Source organism: Rissa tridactyla, chromosome 1, assembly GCF_028500815.1.
Source record: "Rissa tridactyla isolate bRisTri1 chromosome 1, bRisTri1.patW.cur.20221130, whole genome shotgun sequence".
Lineage (NCBI taxonomy): Eukaryota > Metazoa > Chordata > Aves > Charadriiformes > Laridae > Rissa > Rissa tridactyla.
Window position 1 is genome coordinate 151,066,651 of NC_071466.1, and position 18,391 is coordinate 151,085,041.

Here is an 18,391-nt window from a genome sequence, read left to right on the forward strand (position 1 = left end):
TCCAGCAAAAAGAAAACAAAACATCTGCTCCCCAGGTTTCTGACATCCAGCTGTTGATGGCAGCTCCGCATCTGGAAGCTTCACTTTCTTTTGGGCCAATAAGTAGAAGGCAAAAGGTTTGCATTTAAAAAGAAAGAAAAAAAATAATTAAAAAAAAAAAAAGAGAGAGAGCGTGCTCCGTGCTGCCTCCCTGTATTAAAGCCCCCAAACTTCTCAAATACCATCAGCAAATCTGCTCAGCACAGGAGGGATGGGTCCAGATGGCCTATCATTACAGAGCCTTCCAGCTAGCTATGGGCAGACCCACCAGAAGAAAAAAAAAAAAAACAACAGTGAGGGGGGGAGAAAAAACAAAACAAAAGATAACTACAGCTGGGGTTTTTTTTGTTGTTGTTTTTTTGTTTGTTGACCTCACTCCCTCCTAAAATTGGGGGGAGGGAGAGAGCAGAGGATATTTGTTACAAGCAGAATTAAGGTTTGTTTAAAACTTTCACTTTTTGTAACAATGTTGTAAGAGTTTAGCACCAAACTCCCGGATGGAGATACACCGGTATCAGGAAAAAAAAAAAAAAAGAAAAAGAAAAAAGACACCAACCAGGATTTAACTTGAGAGCTTGGCCCTCCTTGGAATATCCTCCAAGAAGAGCCAACTGCATCCAGAGTAAGGCCATCCCTTAGACACTGGGGACACAGCTGGACAGACATTTGCCATGAAGCTCGAGGAGTTTGAGCACAACCATCCTCCAGCTGAAACCCTCTGAGGTGAGCCACCCCAGCTCTCCAGTTCTGCTTCCCTACAAGGAAAAAGGTCCACCCAAACCACCTGTTTTACTTTGCATCCAAATGGACCGGGACACTCACCCCTGGCTTACCCATCAGGGGCAGTAACTTCCGAGGGAAGGGACAGTAACTTCTCAAACTGCTGGCATTCAGCCACAAGCACGCCTCCCCACAATAACCAAAGCTAAAGCAAGAAAGTGCCATTTGTACATGAGCAGTTTCAGTTTTTGATGGTTGGCTAAGGTTTTATTTTGCCCTAATATCTGTCTCATGTCCTAGCATTTCCCTACACCCCTACAAGATCGGCCACCTCTGCTTTATTCAGACACCCTTGAACCTCAAAGCCCACCTCAAGAGGCAGCAGCCAAACAGCAGAACAGACACTGGCATTATTAGGTCCAAAATCAAGAGGGGAACCTTATTTATACAGCCAAATAAAGTACAAACCAAAAAATCATACAAAGCAATACTCCTTAAAAGAAAAGTATAAGTCTCTATGCTGGCCATCGGTTTCACACCATGAACCGTTTGGGCAAGCTCTTTGTGCAAAGTGCCCTTCCCAAGTATCCCTGAAACCAGTGATGAGACTGGAACAACTTCATCAGGCAAGGGGTAACAAGACAGTGAGCTTCAAGGAACAGCAAGTTTTGAAACCTCACACCGTGCCGCTCACACCATGCCGGGGAAGGAGATTTACGCCATGTGCCCGAGGATGCCGAGTTCTGACAGCTGCATCCGTCCTCTCGCAGCGTCCCGATTTTAACCGCAATTTCCACCATCCCTCGGACAAACGCCATCCTTTGAAACCCGTGTCTGCCAAATGCTGCAGGCCATCCATGCGCGCAAGAGGTTTTTTTGGCGATGTTTTCCATGTGCCGCTTCTGTTCTGTGACACCCCCAGCACCAACCCACACGCACTCCTTGTCCCGGGCATCCCCCCAAAAAAGCGAGTTAATTTGTTCCGAATGATGTTAACTCCCCCACCCTAAGCGTGCTCCGGGAACCAAAGGGGAGCCCACATTTACTTCATTTGTGAAGCAAGCCAGATGCTAATTGCCTCCAAAGGTGAAAGGCTACTGCCTTGGCCCTTTTATCATTGTAAATTCAGGTTCCTTCAAGACTTTGCGCTGCTGGGCCCGGAGAGCCTCCCCCTTTAATGGTTTGGCATCAATAGGAGGGGGAGGGGAGTTCCCTTTCGCAAGAAGTTGCATCATTGAGAGACCTTATCCCCTTTCAAGATTTCGCACCGCATAAGGGATTCCCCCTCTTCAGAAATTCACATCCTGCTCGAGGAGTTTTGCTCTTTAGGGCTTCGCGCATCCCATTGAACTTTTAAGCATCTTTGGAATTCGCATTCACGGGGCAATTACTGTCTTAAAAAAAAAAAAAAAAAAAAAAAACAACAACACAAAAACCCCAACAAAACCAACAACAAAAAACACACGCCACCACGTTATTCACCCCGGTTTATTGCCAACGCGCTGGCAAGAATAGCTTTTCACAGCAAGCACAAAAGATTTCCTACCAGGACACACTTTGTTTGTAACATTTGTCGCCAGAGCACAAAATATTTACGGAACATTAGCCACGCACGCGAAAAACCAGAATTAAAAACAAAAAAAAGAAGGAAAAAGAAAAAAAAAAAGGGGGGGGACACAAGAAAGTTACAGAGGAAAATGGGTAAAAGAGGTACGAAAGCCGAGAGTTTTCCCTGCGCGGGGGGAAGGCACCATCGCTCGCCCGCAGCCTCGGCGGAGCCGCACAATGAGCGGCGCGGTGCCCCGCGGAGCAGCCCCCCGGCCTCACCGGGATGCGGGGGAACGGCCGCACCTCCCGCCGCCCGGCTCGGCTCGGCGGCGACCCTCCGCGCCCCCCCCCCCCCCCCACCCCGCAGCGGCACCGGCCAAGTGGGGACCTCCTTCCTCCAACAAAAGGGACCAACTTAGGCGCGGGCTGGGGACCTCCCCGCCCGCCCCCCCCCCCTCAACCACAGCCGCGGGTACCCACGGGGGAGGTGGGGGGTTACCGGGGCCGGGCCCGCCTCTCGCCGCCACCATTTTGGGCACGGGGGACCCACCGCCGGCTCCGTGCCGCGGCCGCGTCCGTCCCGTTGTGTCCCCGTCCGTCCGTCCGTCGTCCCCCCCCCCCCCCCCCCCCCAACCTTTGTGTGCGGACACCGGCCCGGCGGAACAATGCGGCCCGGCGGCGGCCGGCTCCGCTCCGCCGGCGGCTGCCCCCGCCGAGCGCTCCGCCGGCTCCAGAGCCGGGGGATGGGGTGGGGGTGTGGGGGTCCTGCCCGCCGCCGCCCCGGGACGGGCGCGCCGAAAGTTTTCGAGCGCGCCCGGCACGGACGGGGAAGTTGTTGCATCTGCCGCAAGCGGAGGGGGGAACCCGGCGGCGCATCACCCCGGGATCCAGCGGCTTCACCGCGGGGCGGAAGGGGGTGCCCCCCGCGCGGAGAGCGGGGACCCGTCGGGCAGCCGGAGCGCGGCGGGGAGGGCGCGGCGGCAGGGAAACAGCCCGTCGGGCTGCCCGCAGCGTGCGGGGGCCGGCGGCCGCGGGTCTCTCACCTCGATCTCGAAGTCGGGCAGGCGGAAGGCGGTGCGGAAGAGGGAGCAGAAGTGCGCGATGGCCGGGACTTCCCACCAGGAGCGGAGCTCGTCCAGCGCCACCGCCGCCTCTGAGCCGCCGGTGCCGGCCACGCCGCCCCCCCCACCGCCGCCACCGCCGCCGCAGCCGCCGTCCTCCTCCGGGCACATCTCCCGCCGCCGCCACCGGCTGCCTGCCTGCTGCCTGCCGCCCGCTCGCTGCCTCACTCCAGCGGGCGGCTGCGTGCCGCCGCCGCTCGGCGCTCCGGCTCCGCCCGCCCCCCGGCGCCACGCCGCTCTCAGCGGCCGCCCCCCGGCGGCCCCGCGCTGCCCCCTCGCTGCCGCCCGCGCATGGGGCGGCTCGGCGCCGGCGCGGGGGCGGCTAGGGCCGGCGGGGGCGCTGCTGCTGCCCCTGCCGCCGGCGGCCGCCGCTGCGCGGGCCCATCCTCCTCCTCCTCCTCCTTCTTCTTCTCCTCCTCCTCCGCCGCCACCCGCGCCCCGCAGCGCAACCGCCGCGCCGCCGGGAACAGATGGGCCCGGGGCGACGCGGGGGGGGGGGGAAGACGGGGGGACCGGGGACGGGCGGACGGACCCGGGAGGTGAGAGGCGGAGTCCCGCGGGGGGGGAGGCGGGGCGCCGGGCGGGAGAGCGAATGGGGAGGCGCGGAGGGGCCCGGCGGGGCGGGGCCAAAAGGCGTGAGGGCGGGGGTGGGCGGGGGTGGGCGGGGCCCGGGCACGAGGAGGGGGTGGAGCCGGCGCTCATCACAACAACAGTCCCCCCCGCGCCCGCGTGGACACGCCCACCGGGGGGGCGGGGCCACCGGGGGTGGGCGGGGCCGGTCGGCGGCGGCCGTTGTCCCCTCGAACGCGGCGGCTCCGGTGTCCCCTCCACCCTGCGCCGAGGCGGGAAGGGGCGCCCCGGCCTCCCCTGGGCGGTGCTCCCCCGCCGGAGTGAGGCGACGGGACGAAGCGCCGCTCGCGGCTAAGCCCCTCGGCGGACTCGGGGCGCGTCCTCGCCGACCGGCGAACCTCCGTGTCGCCGTCGCCCCACCTCGCCTCGGGGGGCACCCGCCTCTGCCCATCGCCTTAGCCCTCCGCCCCGCCTCGGCCACTTCCCTCAGCCCGGTTGGGTCTCCTTCCTTCTCCCGTCCCCAGGGCGCCGGGGACCGTGCTTCAGCCCCGGTGCCCACCCCGGGCTCTCTGGATGGTCACCAAAGGTGGTGGGGAGCTGCTGGGGCCACTGTGGAGGGGGAAACCCTGCGTGATTTCTGTTCTCGCTTTGTATTTTTGAGTGAGGGAGCCCAAGGGACGCTTATGGTTCTCCTCTGCCGTCAGGCGCCTTTGCATCCCACCTGTACACCCAGTACCTCTGTTCCTCCTGGCTCTGAAACAAAGAGCTTAACACTGCCCTGTTTTGAAATCTGTGACGGAAAAACATCCAGCACCAGTGAGGATGTTTGTTATTTTTTTGCAGGACTGCCCGAAGGGGACATAGAGCGTCAGCAAAACACCAGGCTGCTACAGCTTTGCCTGCTGTGGCTGCATCACTTTACAGCCTCTCAGTTTGCTTCCGTAGTCCAGCTTCAAAACAGTTGGAAAGTGTCACTGTGCACAGCTGCACCAGCTTCGGGTCTCCCCTCCAGTGAAGCCATTGCAAAGCTGGTGTTTAAACACAGTTTGGGAGTTCGTTCCCTCCGCTCCTTCCTACCTTCACTGGCCAGGGCCATTTTGTACCAGTCCCACTTTTCCTAGCCTTTCCTTTCCTTTTTTCTGTTAACTTTCTCATCTTTAGCCTCTCTTCTTCACACCTTACATTCCCTTGCTGCTTCCAGTACTATCTCCGACGGGATGAGGGTGATGGGCTGCTGCTCGTGAATGTTGGGGCTCAGTGCAAAACAGCAGAGCGGGGACATGCAGAGATTAGGCTGGGAACTGACTGGACAAATCCCACGGCCTGGTGATCATCAGCACAGATGCAAGGAAGCAGTGAAATGCCTGAGAAGGGGTAGGAGGGGGACCTCCCCTTTCAGGAGCAGCCTGAAGAGCGGCTGGATCAGGCTAAGGGGAAACCACGCTGCAGATGTCCTGCTCCGTCTCTGACTTGGAGGCATCAGAGAGGGAAAGGCCGGTGGCATCAATCAGCGTCATCGTATTGCTGCTGAGCTCATACCAGCTGACGCAGAGCAGTCTGATATCAGAGTCCGCAACCTTAAGCATGCACTGTTGAGACTTTCAAGGTTTCCTCTTTCTTTTTCCCTTCAAAATGAACTTGGCAACAGAGAATAAGGTGAAGGCATAAGCTTTGTGCTGTGCCCTAGGCCAGTGCCTAACAGCCTGACCCGGGCAAAACTTTGGCCGAGGGTGGGAACAGCTAGTTTAGAGAAGAAACAAATCAAGAGACAGCAGCATGGCTTGGCAAGAATGAACAAGCTCTGATTTCATTGCCCTTTTTCATATTGCAGGATCAAGGGATACCCAGTGAAATTGGAAGGAAGCAAATTTAAAATGGTGCAAGGAAATATTTGTACCATGTGTAATTAACACATGGCATTTGTTACCATGAGGTTTCATTGAAGCCGGGAGATTAGCAGGATTCAGAAAAGGATTAGACATCTGTATGGATACTGAGAACATTCATGGTCACATTAGACAGGATATAAATAAATTTTAGAAGGGATATAAACCGCCAGGCTTCAAGGCACAACATAACCGCTAACTGATGGTGAGGGATTAGGGAGAAACTTCCCTTGTGGGGCAGGTTATTCTATAATTGTCCACTACGGGGTTTCTCGCACCTTTCTTTCTTTGAAGTGTGAGAGAATGGCAACTGTTGAAGTGAGAAGGCTGGATTAGGAGGGCTGCTGGGCTGCTCTGGTACCAGCAACTGCCGTGCTCTTCGGGGGGCTGCGAGGGTGGCTTGAGAAATGGAGTGGTAACGAGGATGATATAAGAGGTAGCATCAGGCCTCTTATATCATTCCTCAGACACACCTCAATCTGCTTTGCTGTTAATTTCACACCCACAGCATAGATTTCCGAGGCCTTCCCCACCAAGGCTTTTGCCAAAATGTACACTGTTTCATTGGTTTATTAGTTGCCTTCCTTTGCGTCTGTTTTCTCCCAAAAAAACCCTTTTGACTTAGCTAATTTATTATTTGTAGGAGACCGATATATTATACTGAAACTCTGACTCTGTTTCAAGGCACAATGACTCCAAGACTTGATCTTCAGGAAGGCAGCATCTGATCTCTGGTGTATTGTATCTGCCTGCACTGGATTAAACCAGCTCCGGCTACAAGATGGTAACTGCTGAAGAGGAGAGCACAGGCTAATTTATAGGACTTTGCCAACACACAGAATCACTGTAAAATACCAATAGCTTGCATGAGAAATCTTGGGGTGACAAATCCTCAGACACAGTTTCCTTTGGGCCGGTTACAGAACTCTCCAGTATTACTTAATGCCCAATTCTTCTGTTCTTCCATGGAGCTAACGTTTTGTCCTCTGGTGGTGTAAGGGGAGTTTACGCCGTGTTTCTGTCTTGTTCTATCCCAACATTTCTCCCTGAATTCCTGTAATGTCCAGCCATGGCTTACCTTACTGCTGCACCTTCGCTTGTTCTTGACACTAGGTCAAATAGCTGTGTAGTACGCCCACTTTCTATCCCACTGAGATTTCGTGAACCTTCATAAAGACTCCTAATCTCTCTTTTTGTCGGAAGAGCTACGGTCCCAATTTTGCCTAACATTTTTTTGAATTAATTTGGCTCCCTCTATCGTCCCCGTTACTTCTGTCGGGCTGCGTTTCTCTTATGTTGTTCTTTTTATGCAGGGATGCTGGGGGCTGCCCACGGATCACTTAAGGTTGTTTCGCTTTGGAGATTCTTACACTGTTCTTAAATCAGTTTAGATTTATTATGCAAGCACAAAAATCTCTGCTCTCCCACTGCTGTTCAACAGTAGGCAAAGGCTTGGTGAGGACAACATGTCATTTCCTCTTCTTTGGTAAATACCTCCATTCACAAATCCGTGTGCTTCTCCCATTCCAAGCCACCTTTGATTATGAGTTTCCTGCTCATAACTAACAAAACCAAAACCTGCTCTGACCAGTGTCCTTTCCCAGTATGCTATATTCTTCCTCTTGATAATTTTTTTTCCTAGGCTATTGGTAAGACTTCATCTACCTACTGAATTTTCAGCTCAATATCCAATCCTGGCTGCTCACCTCCCTCCATACTTACACTCCTCCCTTATTTTCTATGCTTTTTCTCTTCCTTTCTTCCCAAACTGGCTGTAAGTTGAGTGCTTGTACCATGTAGAACCACACTAAGAAAGAACTCTGAGGCTGACGGACCAAATCAAAGCCTCATGTTTTTGTTGTTTGAGGTCTTCTCTGGGTTTCTGAGCTCGTTTCCTTGAGAAAAAAACACCTAATTAAGAGTGCCAACAGCAAATGAAAAGGTTGTAGGGGACGCAGGGACTGACCGTCCCCGTTCCTGTATGAGACAAATCATTTCACCTGGAAACAAAAAGAAGGGAGGAATGCTTTCCACTTTCTCCAGAAAGACCTGCAATACGTGCCCGATTTGGCAAAGCTTAAATGTAATATTAGGTTAATGTAATATTAGGTTAATGACAGGTAGATCTCTTGTAGCCCACCTCTGAAAGAGAATGGATTACTGACAAGTACAGATCAGTTCCTCACCAGCTGAAGTGATACTATCATTGATAAGGATCTCTTTTAAAAAAAAACTTCCTTGCATTTCTACTTCATGGCTTTAGGCTAAAGCCTCGCTGACTAGGTTTCTATAAACTAGGCACAGGAGGACCTGCAGTCTTCCCTTGTAAGGACTCAAAAGCACTTGCAGAAGGACCAGCCAAACCTCAGACTCTGTTCTCACTGGCAGGACATTCTCAGAAGCACAGGGCTTTGGGAAGTTCGGGTTTCCCAAATTCAGGGTAAACAATTTAAGAATAGATTAAACCCAACATTTCTTCAAAACAGAACTTTTGCATTTTGCTGTGTGAATTGCTTCAGTTCTTCTAGCACTTCTGAATTTTATTGCTCCCTTGTTTTTGTTGACCTTCCTCAATAGTCCATCACCAGCCAATCTCACTGCCTTTGCTTCTTTTTGCTTTCTGAGTTATGAAGTAGAAGACAGTTGTGATTTAGCCTCCCATTTTCACCCCAAGCCACTTGTACCTTCTAGGACTCTTTGTATGTTGATCCATCTTCAAGTTTCTTGTTCCCTTTTCAAGGCCTCCTGAGCAAGGGGATTTTGTGTTTTACATAGCATGGTTGAAAAGCCTTCCTGAACAGAGCAACGACTGAAGTGGAGTACTTAGCATTGGGTGGTCTGGCTTTAATCCCTTGCTCTGCCTTTCCGACTCAGACAACAAGTCAGGGAAACTGAGGCACATACAGTGAAAATGAGGGCACAGATTTTTCTGGGTAGTGGTGGCGCTGGGTTCATGGAGGCAGCTGGAGGGATCACAGAAGGAGCATGAAAGCAGGTGAGAAACTTTCCTTCCTGTAACTAAAGCAGGGGAATCGAGAGAAGAAAGCCATGCTGGGCTTTGATAATGACTTATTTTGAGCCACTAGTTGTGGTCCTATAAGTAGGGACAGCAGTGGCACACAAGGGGCTGAAATAAGATGCGTGAAAGCCAAGAGGAGTGGAACAACAAGGCAAGTCCTGTTTCTTTGACAATTAAGTGCTGGAGGAGGGGAAAGCAGATTTGGACTAGGGGACATGGGTGTAGTCAAGAGACTGTGTAGGATGAGAGAGACTGGTAAATGCTGAGAGAGGTGGGAAGTGGAGGAGTCTATACATCTGCTTCCTAATTAGGAGGGAGTATGGAAAAGTCTGTAGTCACAAACACTTGGGGATTGGAAGGAGCGGGAATGCTGTGAGGAATAAAGGGAAAGAGCAGGAAGTGGCCGAAAGAGATGGTAAAATCATGGAGGGAGAAGCTGAACAGAGAAAAAGGAAAAAAATGCATAGCGAAGGCAAGGTGAAGGAGGAGGTTCTGCTGGTGAGTGGGATGCTGCAGGGTTGAATAAGGTGGTGAGATGAGGAAGGTACAAAATGTGAGGTCTGAGAAGCCCAACAATGTGAAAATTTAAGTTATCAAGAGAAAAGATGAGGGAGTCAACAAAAAGGAGAGCCAGATGTTAAGGCAGAGAATGAGTGGGGAAGAGATGGGTGGGTGCAGACAACAGCTGCTGAGCGGAGGCACGACGGAGAGCAAGGGTCTGCCTGGACAGTGCTGGAAAACTTTGGGAGACAGGAGTTGGAAACAGGAGTCGCACAAGAAAACACTGTCATTCTCACTTATTTGGCACTGTGTTGCAGGGAACCAGCTTGCACAAGGTCTGTTGCTGAAGTCAGGTATATGATATTGATACAGCTACATTTAAACTTTAGCTAACATAAACAGGGCTGTAGATCTAGCTGCGACACTAACATTTCTCTTGAGCTTTGAGTAACCAGGAGGTTTGCCATGATTCCTGCAGCCTGCATCATGGGCAACGTGGATTTGAGGCTCATCTGCTCAAGAACCAGTTGCTTCATTAGAATGCACCCTCCAACTCCTCACGCGCAGACCCGAGCTGTTACTCCGTGGAGAGTACAATTGCAAAAATTTGGCGCAGAATTTGTTTCATCTCCTGGATGTACACATTCAGTGTCTTCAATGTACAAGTTAAGGGGAAAACAGTCACTCCTGCGAACCTGATGTAGCATCTGAAAAACTGAAGATGCTTTTTGTAATATCTCCCATATTTCCTTCACAACTCTATTTGCAGCTGAGCAAGCCATTGGAAAGTAGGAGTAATTTCACGTTACTGAAGTGCAGCCACTTTTTCCATGAAGAGTAACAGCAACGACACACATCACCATCAGTCTGGGTAGAAAATTAGCAACATCGTGCCCTTTTTAGTTTGCATCGTCTCTCTTAGTTAGTCGAAAAACATCTACCTACTGGGAATTTGGCTAGCACTGATGTGGTAAAGCCCCCTCCATCGTGGCTCCTCTCCTGTGTGCTTTACTAAACTACATATCAAACCACCAGATCTAAGCCTTAGGTCTCAACAGATTTTCTGCTCTTAATCCACTGGGGCTGAAAACCACAGGTTGTAACTTGATGTTTTGTCCCCTAGAGAGCAATCAACAGGCGAACGATAATTTGCAGTGACGGATTTAAAGCCAGGGAATCTGGATCTTTCCGAATCTTCCCCAAAGAGTAGCACTGAGAGGGGCCCCACTGTGTCTGCGTTTGTTTGTGGTCAGCCATGCTCACAGCTGCTGCCGGGCACTGGTCCCTACATCCAGCAGAGAGAGGAGTCCGAGGAGGGCTGGCTTGGATGGCCGCAAAAGAAGAGGGTGAGCTAGCGATCTGCCCTGGAAACCTCAGCGGGAAGCAGAGCGGAGAGACACGCAAAACCCACATGCTTTCATGTCTCTCCAGCTCTGTTGTCTCTACTTATGCCGTCCGCAGCTATTCCACAGGCAGCAGTGCTACGGCGTAAACAAAGAGATATTTTAATTGTTTCCAGACCAGCGGTTAGCAATGGTGCTGATAGGCATACTGTGCGCTCTGGTACTGGTTCCTATAGACTGCCTCCGAACTCCCGGTGAGAGGCTCATTGGGATTCACCGCCGCAGACGGAGCTTGTTTGGCTCAGGTGCAGCACGCTGCGGAGGCAAGGAGCTCGCAGGCAAAGAAAACAGCCCCAGATGAAATGCAGAGGATGCTTCACAGCAGGGCCGTGTTCCACATGTAGGGGAGCTCCACATCAGTCCCTCCAGGAGAGAAAAACTATGTTCTTTCAGGGGAATTAAAAGACCGTTTTGCTTACGACCCATAATGATGCGGTTCTCTGCTCAACACCATCTTAGACGGGGATTAGAGGTACCAAAGCAGGTCTGGCAGTGCGGCTGGAATTTCCTTTGTTGTAACCAGCCTTTCATAGTCTGGACCTAAAGACATGATGCGAGGGAAAGCTTGGTCTCCTGTCTAAAGCTGCTGATCTCAGAGAGCTACGAGAGGGTTTGCTGGGTACCTACCTGCGCGGAGCAAGAGGGTTCCTGTTCAGAACTGGTGCCAAAGCTGTGCTCCCCATGGAGGTTTCCAGGCCAGATTCAGTGTTGATGTAATCTGCTAAATCCATACAAATTAAAAAATGGGATGGTTGTGTGCATACCAATTACTACAGCTGTTGTGGGGGTTGGAAAGGCAAGACCCAGGATGGTTTAAGCTAACACAGTCCTTTCCAACACTGTATTTGACACCCACCTGTTAGTTGCTTTTCCTGCTATGCTGCTTCTGCGGTGAGGGCAACTCCGGAATGCCAACTCGCTGTGACTTCACCAGCATCCATTTGCAACCCCACCGATACCTCCGCTCATTGCTGCCGCATTTGGCTAGGGAGATATTCAAATCCCATTCCTTCCATAGCAGTCGACAGAAACGAAAAGTAATTTGTTTCTAAATCCTGCTAAGAATGGGATACTGGGTTACACTGATGCACGGGTCTAGAAATAAGGCAGAGCCTCATGGAGGACTGAGCTGTGGTTCCAGCTCTTTCACTGAATCGCTCTGTGCCTTTGAGTAAATCAATTCATATATATATCTTCCTCATCTATAAATTGGAACAGTCCTATTTAGATACCTCAGGGAGGCTGCGAGGCTTAATTAGTTAATGTTAGTGCCTTGTCAGCTCTCATTACCATGGTATCTCGGTGTTTATTGCTTTGAAATTGTAAAATGCTACTTACATGCTAAACATTATTATTCTAGGTGAGATGGAGAGGCTTAATCCAGTTTCTCTGTAAATACCAAAGGCAGGGAGTTGAAATTCCTGGTACTGGCTTTACTATGAGGTCTGGCCTACTTGGAGAAAAGTTTCCCTGGCATATAACAAAATTGATTTTATTTCCAGATCCTTAATGTAGATGATCTTGAATCAGTTTAAACTGCACTTTTACTGGTTTACTTAAATCAGTACATGTAATTAAACTCACCTAGCATAAACACAATTTAAACTCATTTAGACACACATCTACTAGGATTGGGTTTCAGTGCAAGGAGAACAGCTAGGATCTGGCATAAATAATTCAGGCAGGTCTCAATCAGAACAAGGTCCACGAGAGAGTTTCAAAACCTGTTTGGACGTCAAGCCGCTCAGAGAAAAGTCACTGTAGGCAGCTTGAAGGGGGGGTTAGCTGGCAGGTTCGTGGAGTGAAGGGATTTTAAGTGCCCAGCCTCAAAGGGAAAGAGCTAGTGACTAATCCGGTTAGTCATCTCCAGACCTTTCCCAGAACAGTCCCGCTTGTAACTAGGGAGTTTTAAGATACACAGCTCTTTCTGTTGACCAGTTAAGGGAAAGCCGGACTCTCCACGGGAGCACAGTCTTCACCTTAGGGTCTATTTCCATTAGTGCCAAATGTGCACTAGAACAGACCTGAGATGCCGGCAGCGGCACCAAGGAGCTGCCTCCACCCCTTCTCACCCAACCTCTCCAGCAGCTGTGTCTGGTGAGGCGGGGGGTGCCTGGCCAGCCAAGGAGTGACAGTGAGCCTGGAAAAGGCAGGCTGTTCTTCCTACTGCATTTCCACAGGGGCTGGGAAATGCTTTTAGACTGCGTTTTACAGGCAGCAGCTTCATTCTTCCAAGGCATCAAGCAGCAGCACATCCCTGTACCCCAGCCTGGTACCCAGCCCAGAAAGCATCTTCCCCAGGGTCTGAGCGCCGCAGCGTGAATGGGGGTAGGGGGCCTGCAAGGCAGCATGGCTGTTGCCATTAGGCGTGCTGCAGAGCACAGGGTGAGCAGTACCAGTAGCGATGTGGGGTGTTACCATCTCCTTAGGCCCCCTGGTTCAGCCTTCCCCCCCCAGCACACTGCTTTGTACACGCATCTGCCAGGAATACTAAATCCAGGAAGCCTGGGCCACTGGAATGGGTTTGCATGTGCTTGTGCTCCAGTTGCTGTGAAAAATCAATGTTCCGAAGCTGCCCAAAAGGGTTGCTTCCTGGGCATAGTTTGCATGGCAGTGGTCTCCTTACTGATGAAATAACTGTCTGCTGGAAGCAACCCTGCCTGGCTGATGGAGCCCTTGTGTCCTCCATGGCAACTCTACTGTTCAGAGGCTTTCGGAGGTGTCGGCTTAGGCCATGCGATGTATTTAAGACAGGGCACACAATGACAGCGGCTGGTCACCTCTCTTGGTCACTAGTCTAGTTTAAAGCAGCAGTGTAGAATTGGAAAGCAAAGACCCGCTTCTGCCATCAGTGACACTGTCATCCATCGACTTCTCCAGCTGGTTTTCATTTCCTACCTCTCATTAAACACTTCAGGCTCAGCTCCAGCATTTCCCATGCTAATAGGGTGTCAATACAAGCTGCTAGCACTCCTTACAGTCAGGCATTAGGCAGGAGGGATGCCGTAGGCTCCTGAACAGGGATCTGAGAAATAAATCACAGTCTTGGCCAGAGGAACCTCTAGGCTTCAGTTCCCAGCTCCCCAAACAGCCCTGCCAATGCACCTCTGCTTTCCTCTGAATTCAAGGTGAGGATCCTGCCACAAACGACCTGGTGGAAGGGTTGCTCCTATGGAATCACCTGAGTTGTTTTAAATCTGTGACTTGATGAAAATACAGGTAAATATGTAATGGAGAAAGGCCTTCATTGGCAGGAAGAAGGGCCGGCTGATTTATTCTTTCTTCTGCACTTAACAGCTTTCAAGTTTTGGGTTTCTTGTATTCAGCCTTCCTGGTTCACCCTCACATTTAAGCCTTGTTTTCCTTCTGGGAAGACAGTGATGTATGCCAGCAGCTCTGTCCGTCCACCTCAGTGCCCAGGATGCTGTCTGCCCTGCTAGGCCACGGCATCAAAAAAATCATCTGCTCGAAGTTAATGCTGTATGTAATCACCTAGAAAGATAAACAGTCCAATTTGCAAAAGTACTCTGCACCCAACCATCCTGCCAGTTACCTGAGTGGCATACAAAATGGGGTAACTTGGCTGGCAGCTGTGGGGCTGACCCCACTTTATGGCCTGGGTGAGGGCAGGATCTGCCCCCGAGCCCCAAAAAGGCTTTGATTTATACATATAGACAAAGCCCCACAGGGAACTGCCATATGGAAATAAAAAACCATTATGCTTCACAATTAAAGAGGGAAAAAGGCTTGGGTGTTAAAATATGGAGTGGTCAAGCTATTAACCTTCTCATTTAGAAGCAGTGGTCACTAAATTACGGGGCATGTCTCCTTCCTCCTCCTCTAAAGAACGGGCCTTTGAAGATGATACTAGTCCGTTATGTGAACAAGCAGTAAAGCGTAATTAATCCTGCTCTGAAAATATGATCAAATACCAGCAGTGAGTCACAGCTGAGCCTGAGGGGGTTAAGGAACTTAAATCAGAGAGCCAGCACGTCAGGCAAATAGCAAATCCTCCCACTGCCTCCTGTCACCCCGAACACCCAGCTGGGGCTGTCCCCATCGGTGACATGACGTGTGCTACCTCACGTGGACTCCATGGTGGGAAAGTTGGGTTCGTGCGAGCTCTTGTAAGGTGGGCTGGCTCCGTATGGGACAGAAGGCCTCTGAGGGAGACCCAGGAGAGCACGGGAAGCGTGTCCAGAGTCAGGGATCTTCCCTCCAAGTCACCGCTGAACCACAGTGCTGGGGGCCATGTGTGCGTTTGGGGAAGGAAACGGGATGGAGTTTCCAGAGATCCTGTCTTTTGAGAAGTAATACTGTATATAGGTCTTAGCGAGTCCTGGTGGTTAAAAATCCACTGGCATTGTTCGGGCACATGTGCGCTGGGCACATTGCAAGCTGAGCAGTTGCATTTTGCCGGTCTTAAAGCAATTCCAGACAGCTTCAGCTGGAGGAGAAATTAATCTTCCCCTTCCCTGGTGAAATGTGCCCTGCTGTGCACGGTTTACGCTAGAGGCAGCTGGACTGCTGGGAGGAGGAGAAACCTCTTGTTAGTACATACTGCAGAGATGCTTCTGGGTGAAACATGTTTCGTGCATTTGATCAGCAGCCAGAGTGGACAGGGAAAGTCTCCGGAGACAAGATGGGTCCTGCAGCCCCCATTCAGGCAAGTGGCAGCATGGAGCTCGGATATCCTGAGACGTGTAGACGGGGCAGATCACCTTATCCTGGCCCACTTGGTTTTCAACGCCTGCTCTCCACCAAACGCACTGCTTGGCCACGTGTGTCCTCTGTGAAGCAGTAAGGTGGGAGAAAACCCTTGCCAGCGTGAGGGAGACGTGGCAGAGAAGCTCCCTCTTGCCCACCGCGCCTGTGAGATTTATGGTGCGCAGTTCACACACCACAAGATCATGCCCATCCAGCTGCTCCTCTGGGCAAGACTCAACAAAAGAGCAGAGAAACAAAAGCCATCCTTTTTTTTGGTAGAGCATTATCTGTCAAGAAGCATTGCCTAGCTGCCAGCCACGCTTCATACTGAGGTCCACTGCTTTTTGATCTGGGGGTTGTGAAGAAGCAGGAGCTGGGCAGGCAGATTTTTTGGGTGCGTGTATCGAGCTGTACCCTGCTCAGGCAGCTTGGACACCTCCCACCAAACGCCTGCATGTGTTTGGAGCGAAGTGGGCTGGGGAGCGTGTCTCCCAGCCAGCACGTGGAGAGGCAGCAGCGTGGGCTTCAGCACGAACTGGACCAGCCCACTCCAGCATGAATTTGGTTTCTCAGCGACAAGTATCCTCACTCCCGTTATTACTCGGCTGGCGAGCTGGCAGCTAGTGTGGGTGTGCCTGCCCTTGCCAGAGTCGCTCTCCTTTGCCGGTGCAGGCACACCAGACCTCAGCCCTCTCCAGTCTTCGCTGGCCCAAGGGCACAAGCAGTAACGTGCTGCAGGCAACACTGGGCTTTGCCGCTTTTGCTGGAATCGGGAAACATGCCAACGGAGGATAAAGCATCACTCATTGCAAACACCTGAAGAACTGATTTTTTTGTGGGACTTACGCATTTTTTGGCTGGGAGGACAATATACAATCTTTCAGGTGTTCTCTAATTTAAGCTTCTAAGCAGCTACTGCATCTCGCAGGAGTGAGCCCTCTTCCCAGCTCATCTGCTCCCTGGGTCCATCAGCTGGCCCACTGGCATGTAATACTCAGCTTTATCTTGTGCTCTCCTGTCAGCCCTGTGGCTGCAAGCACCAGGCTGCCCATCAGCTCTAGGCTGAGGCGACCACCTAAATGATTTCTGGCTCTGCATGCCCAGCTCTCTAAGGCCTCAGAAAGGGGCCCCACATAAGGCCACTCTTTCCCGGGAAGTCTCTTTGCTTAGAGGGGTAAAACTTCACTACTGTTGCTTTTCTTTCCCTCCCTTCCCTTTCTGATGTAAATAGAGTCTCCAAATACCCACCACAACTCTACCCTCACCTTTCCAAAGCAAGTGCTTTTCTCAACTGATTTTTCTTTCCTGTTCTTCTGAAGTTGCATCATAGGAGTTCAGTTGAAAGCAAAACCAAGTAAAATTCATTTAGCAAAACATTCGGATACCATTACAACAATGATATTGAATATAAACCAAACTGACAGTCAAAATTCCCCTGCAGTCTTCCCAACCCCGACTTTGAAGACTGTGCTGGGGAAGATTAACAAACAGAAAAAGAAGTGAAGACGACTTGAAATAAAAGAGAAACCAGCCAAACTAATTCCTTTGATCCAGCTGAGAAAAAATAAAGGAGGGAAAGAACCAGCATAAACAGTAATCTTTTTTTAAATGCTATCAGTTTTAATAGTCCAAACTGCTGTTAGTACAAGTGATCGCTATGCCTCAAGATCATTGTCTGTGAAATTAAGATGTTAACATATAGTTGTAGCTACATGCAATTTTATTAGCAGGTCTTTGTTAAATGCCCTTAGATGCTACAGGTGGAAGACTATAGAGGGATCTGCTTAACTGTGTGTTACAGACTCTCCACCGCTAATAGCCACAGGCTTTATTGCCCATGTAGATGGCTTGCATGGTTAGGATAGGCAAGAAACACCTATAGCGTTACTAATGTGAGGAGGCCTGTGAGTGCATGAGCACACTTCCGTGTACGTACACGTGTAACCTATACCTAGGCTACCTCTTTTTAACCTCTCTGCTTAGGAAACTGCATGGGAACCTCAAAGGTGCTGAGTGAGGAGCTACCTATCAGCTCAGGCCAACTGTTTGGCCTTTCATCTGAAGACTTATGGGAGAGGGCAGGGTTTGAGGAGGAATGTTTTGTTGCTGGCTGTACCCAGAAGGCTGCTAAGTAGCTCAGGTCGATGGCTGTCAGCCCGTTACATCTATTCCTGACATCTCCATGTCAGTGATCAATGCCTAGTGAGAAATGCTCCCCAGGAAAAAAAAAAAAACAAAACAAACATCTGTGAGCAGTTGCTAGCAGGTCACTTGAAGTCACTGGTCACTCGCTGATTTAGTGGCTCGTTGCTTTACTATTTCAAATCATTTGTGTATCCTGCCCTGGGTAACTCAGGGGGTCTCCCTAACTGTTCTGCCCTGGTTGCAAAGGAGGACTGAGAGGCAGGATAACATATTTTTGGTATACCCTGTGTAATTCCCAATCCTGGAACGGGTGTCTTTCATGCCAGGCTCCACCACTTGCATCCTCTGCCCTGAATTTCCTCCCACTTGCAGGGTGGGGGAGGCAGAGGAAGGCAGAACTTCTCTGCAGCCCCAAGATTCGGTCAGAGTCATGAAGTATTTTAAGCACTCTCCATCCTTTTCCGGCTGCTGGCTGCTGCAGCTGCTGTGCCCCATGCTGTTTCTTTGTACCAGAGAGAGGAGGACAGAGGCATATTTTCTTTTCAGCACTTACTGCTGCTCAGTGTTCTTCACCATCTCCTGTCCGCAGGCAGGGCAGTTGCTCCTATTCCTCTCTTGTCCTTTCCCAGACAGATGCCTTAGATGGTTTAGCACCAATTTCCTAAAAATAATAATGAACTTTTTACTGAACAAGGAACCACACACTTCTTTTTACTCCCTAACTTACCCCAC

The 18,391-nt window shown here is 51.0% G+C and overlaps 1 protein-coding gene across 4 annotated transcripts in view; it reads right to left on the minus strand.

The window, feature by feature from the left end:
* Window positions 1–18,391, minus strand: part of LOC128907247 (chromatin remodeling regulator CECR2) — a 138,616-nt gene that overhangs the window by 100,518 nt on the left and 19,707 nt on the right. For 3 of the 4 annotated variants that reach the window (XM_054195887.1, XM_054195877.1, XM_054195867.1), the window contains exon 1: window positions 3,351–3,610. The exons of the other annotated variant lie outside the window; for it this stretch is intronic. In XM_054195887.1, the coding sequence (XP_054051862.1) occupies window positions 3,351–3,539 (189 nt within the window). In that variant the 5' untranslated portion in view covers window positions 3,540–3,610. Of the gene's footprint in view, window positions 1–3,350; window positions 3,611–18,391 lie in introns of those variants that run through there. 4 annotated transcript variants of the gene reach the window in all.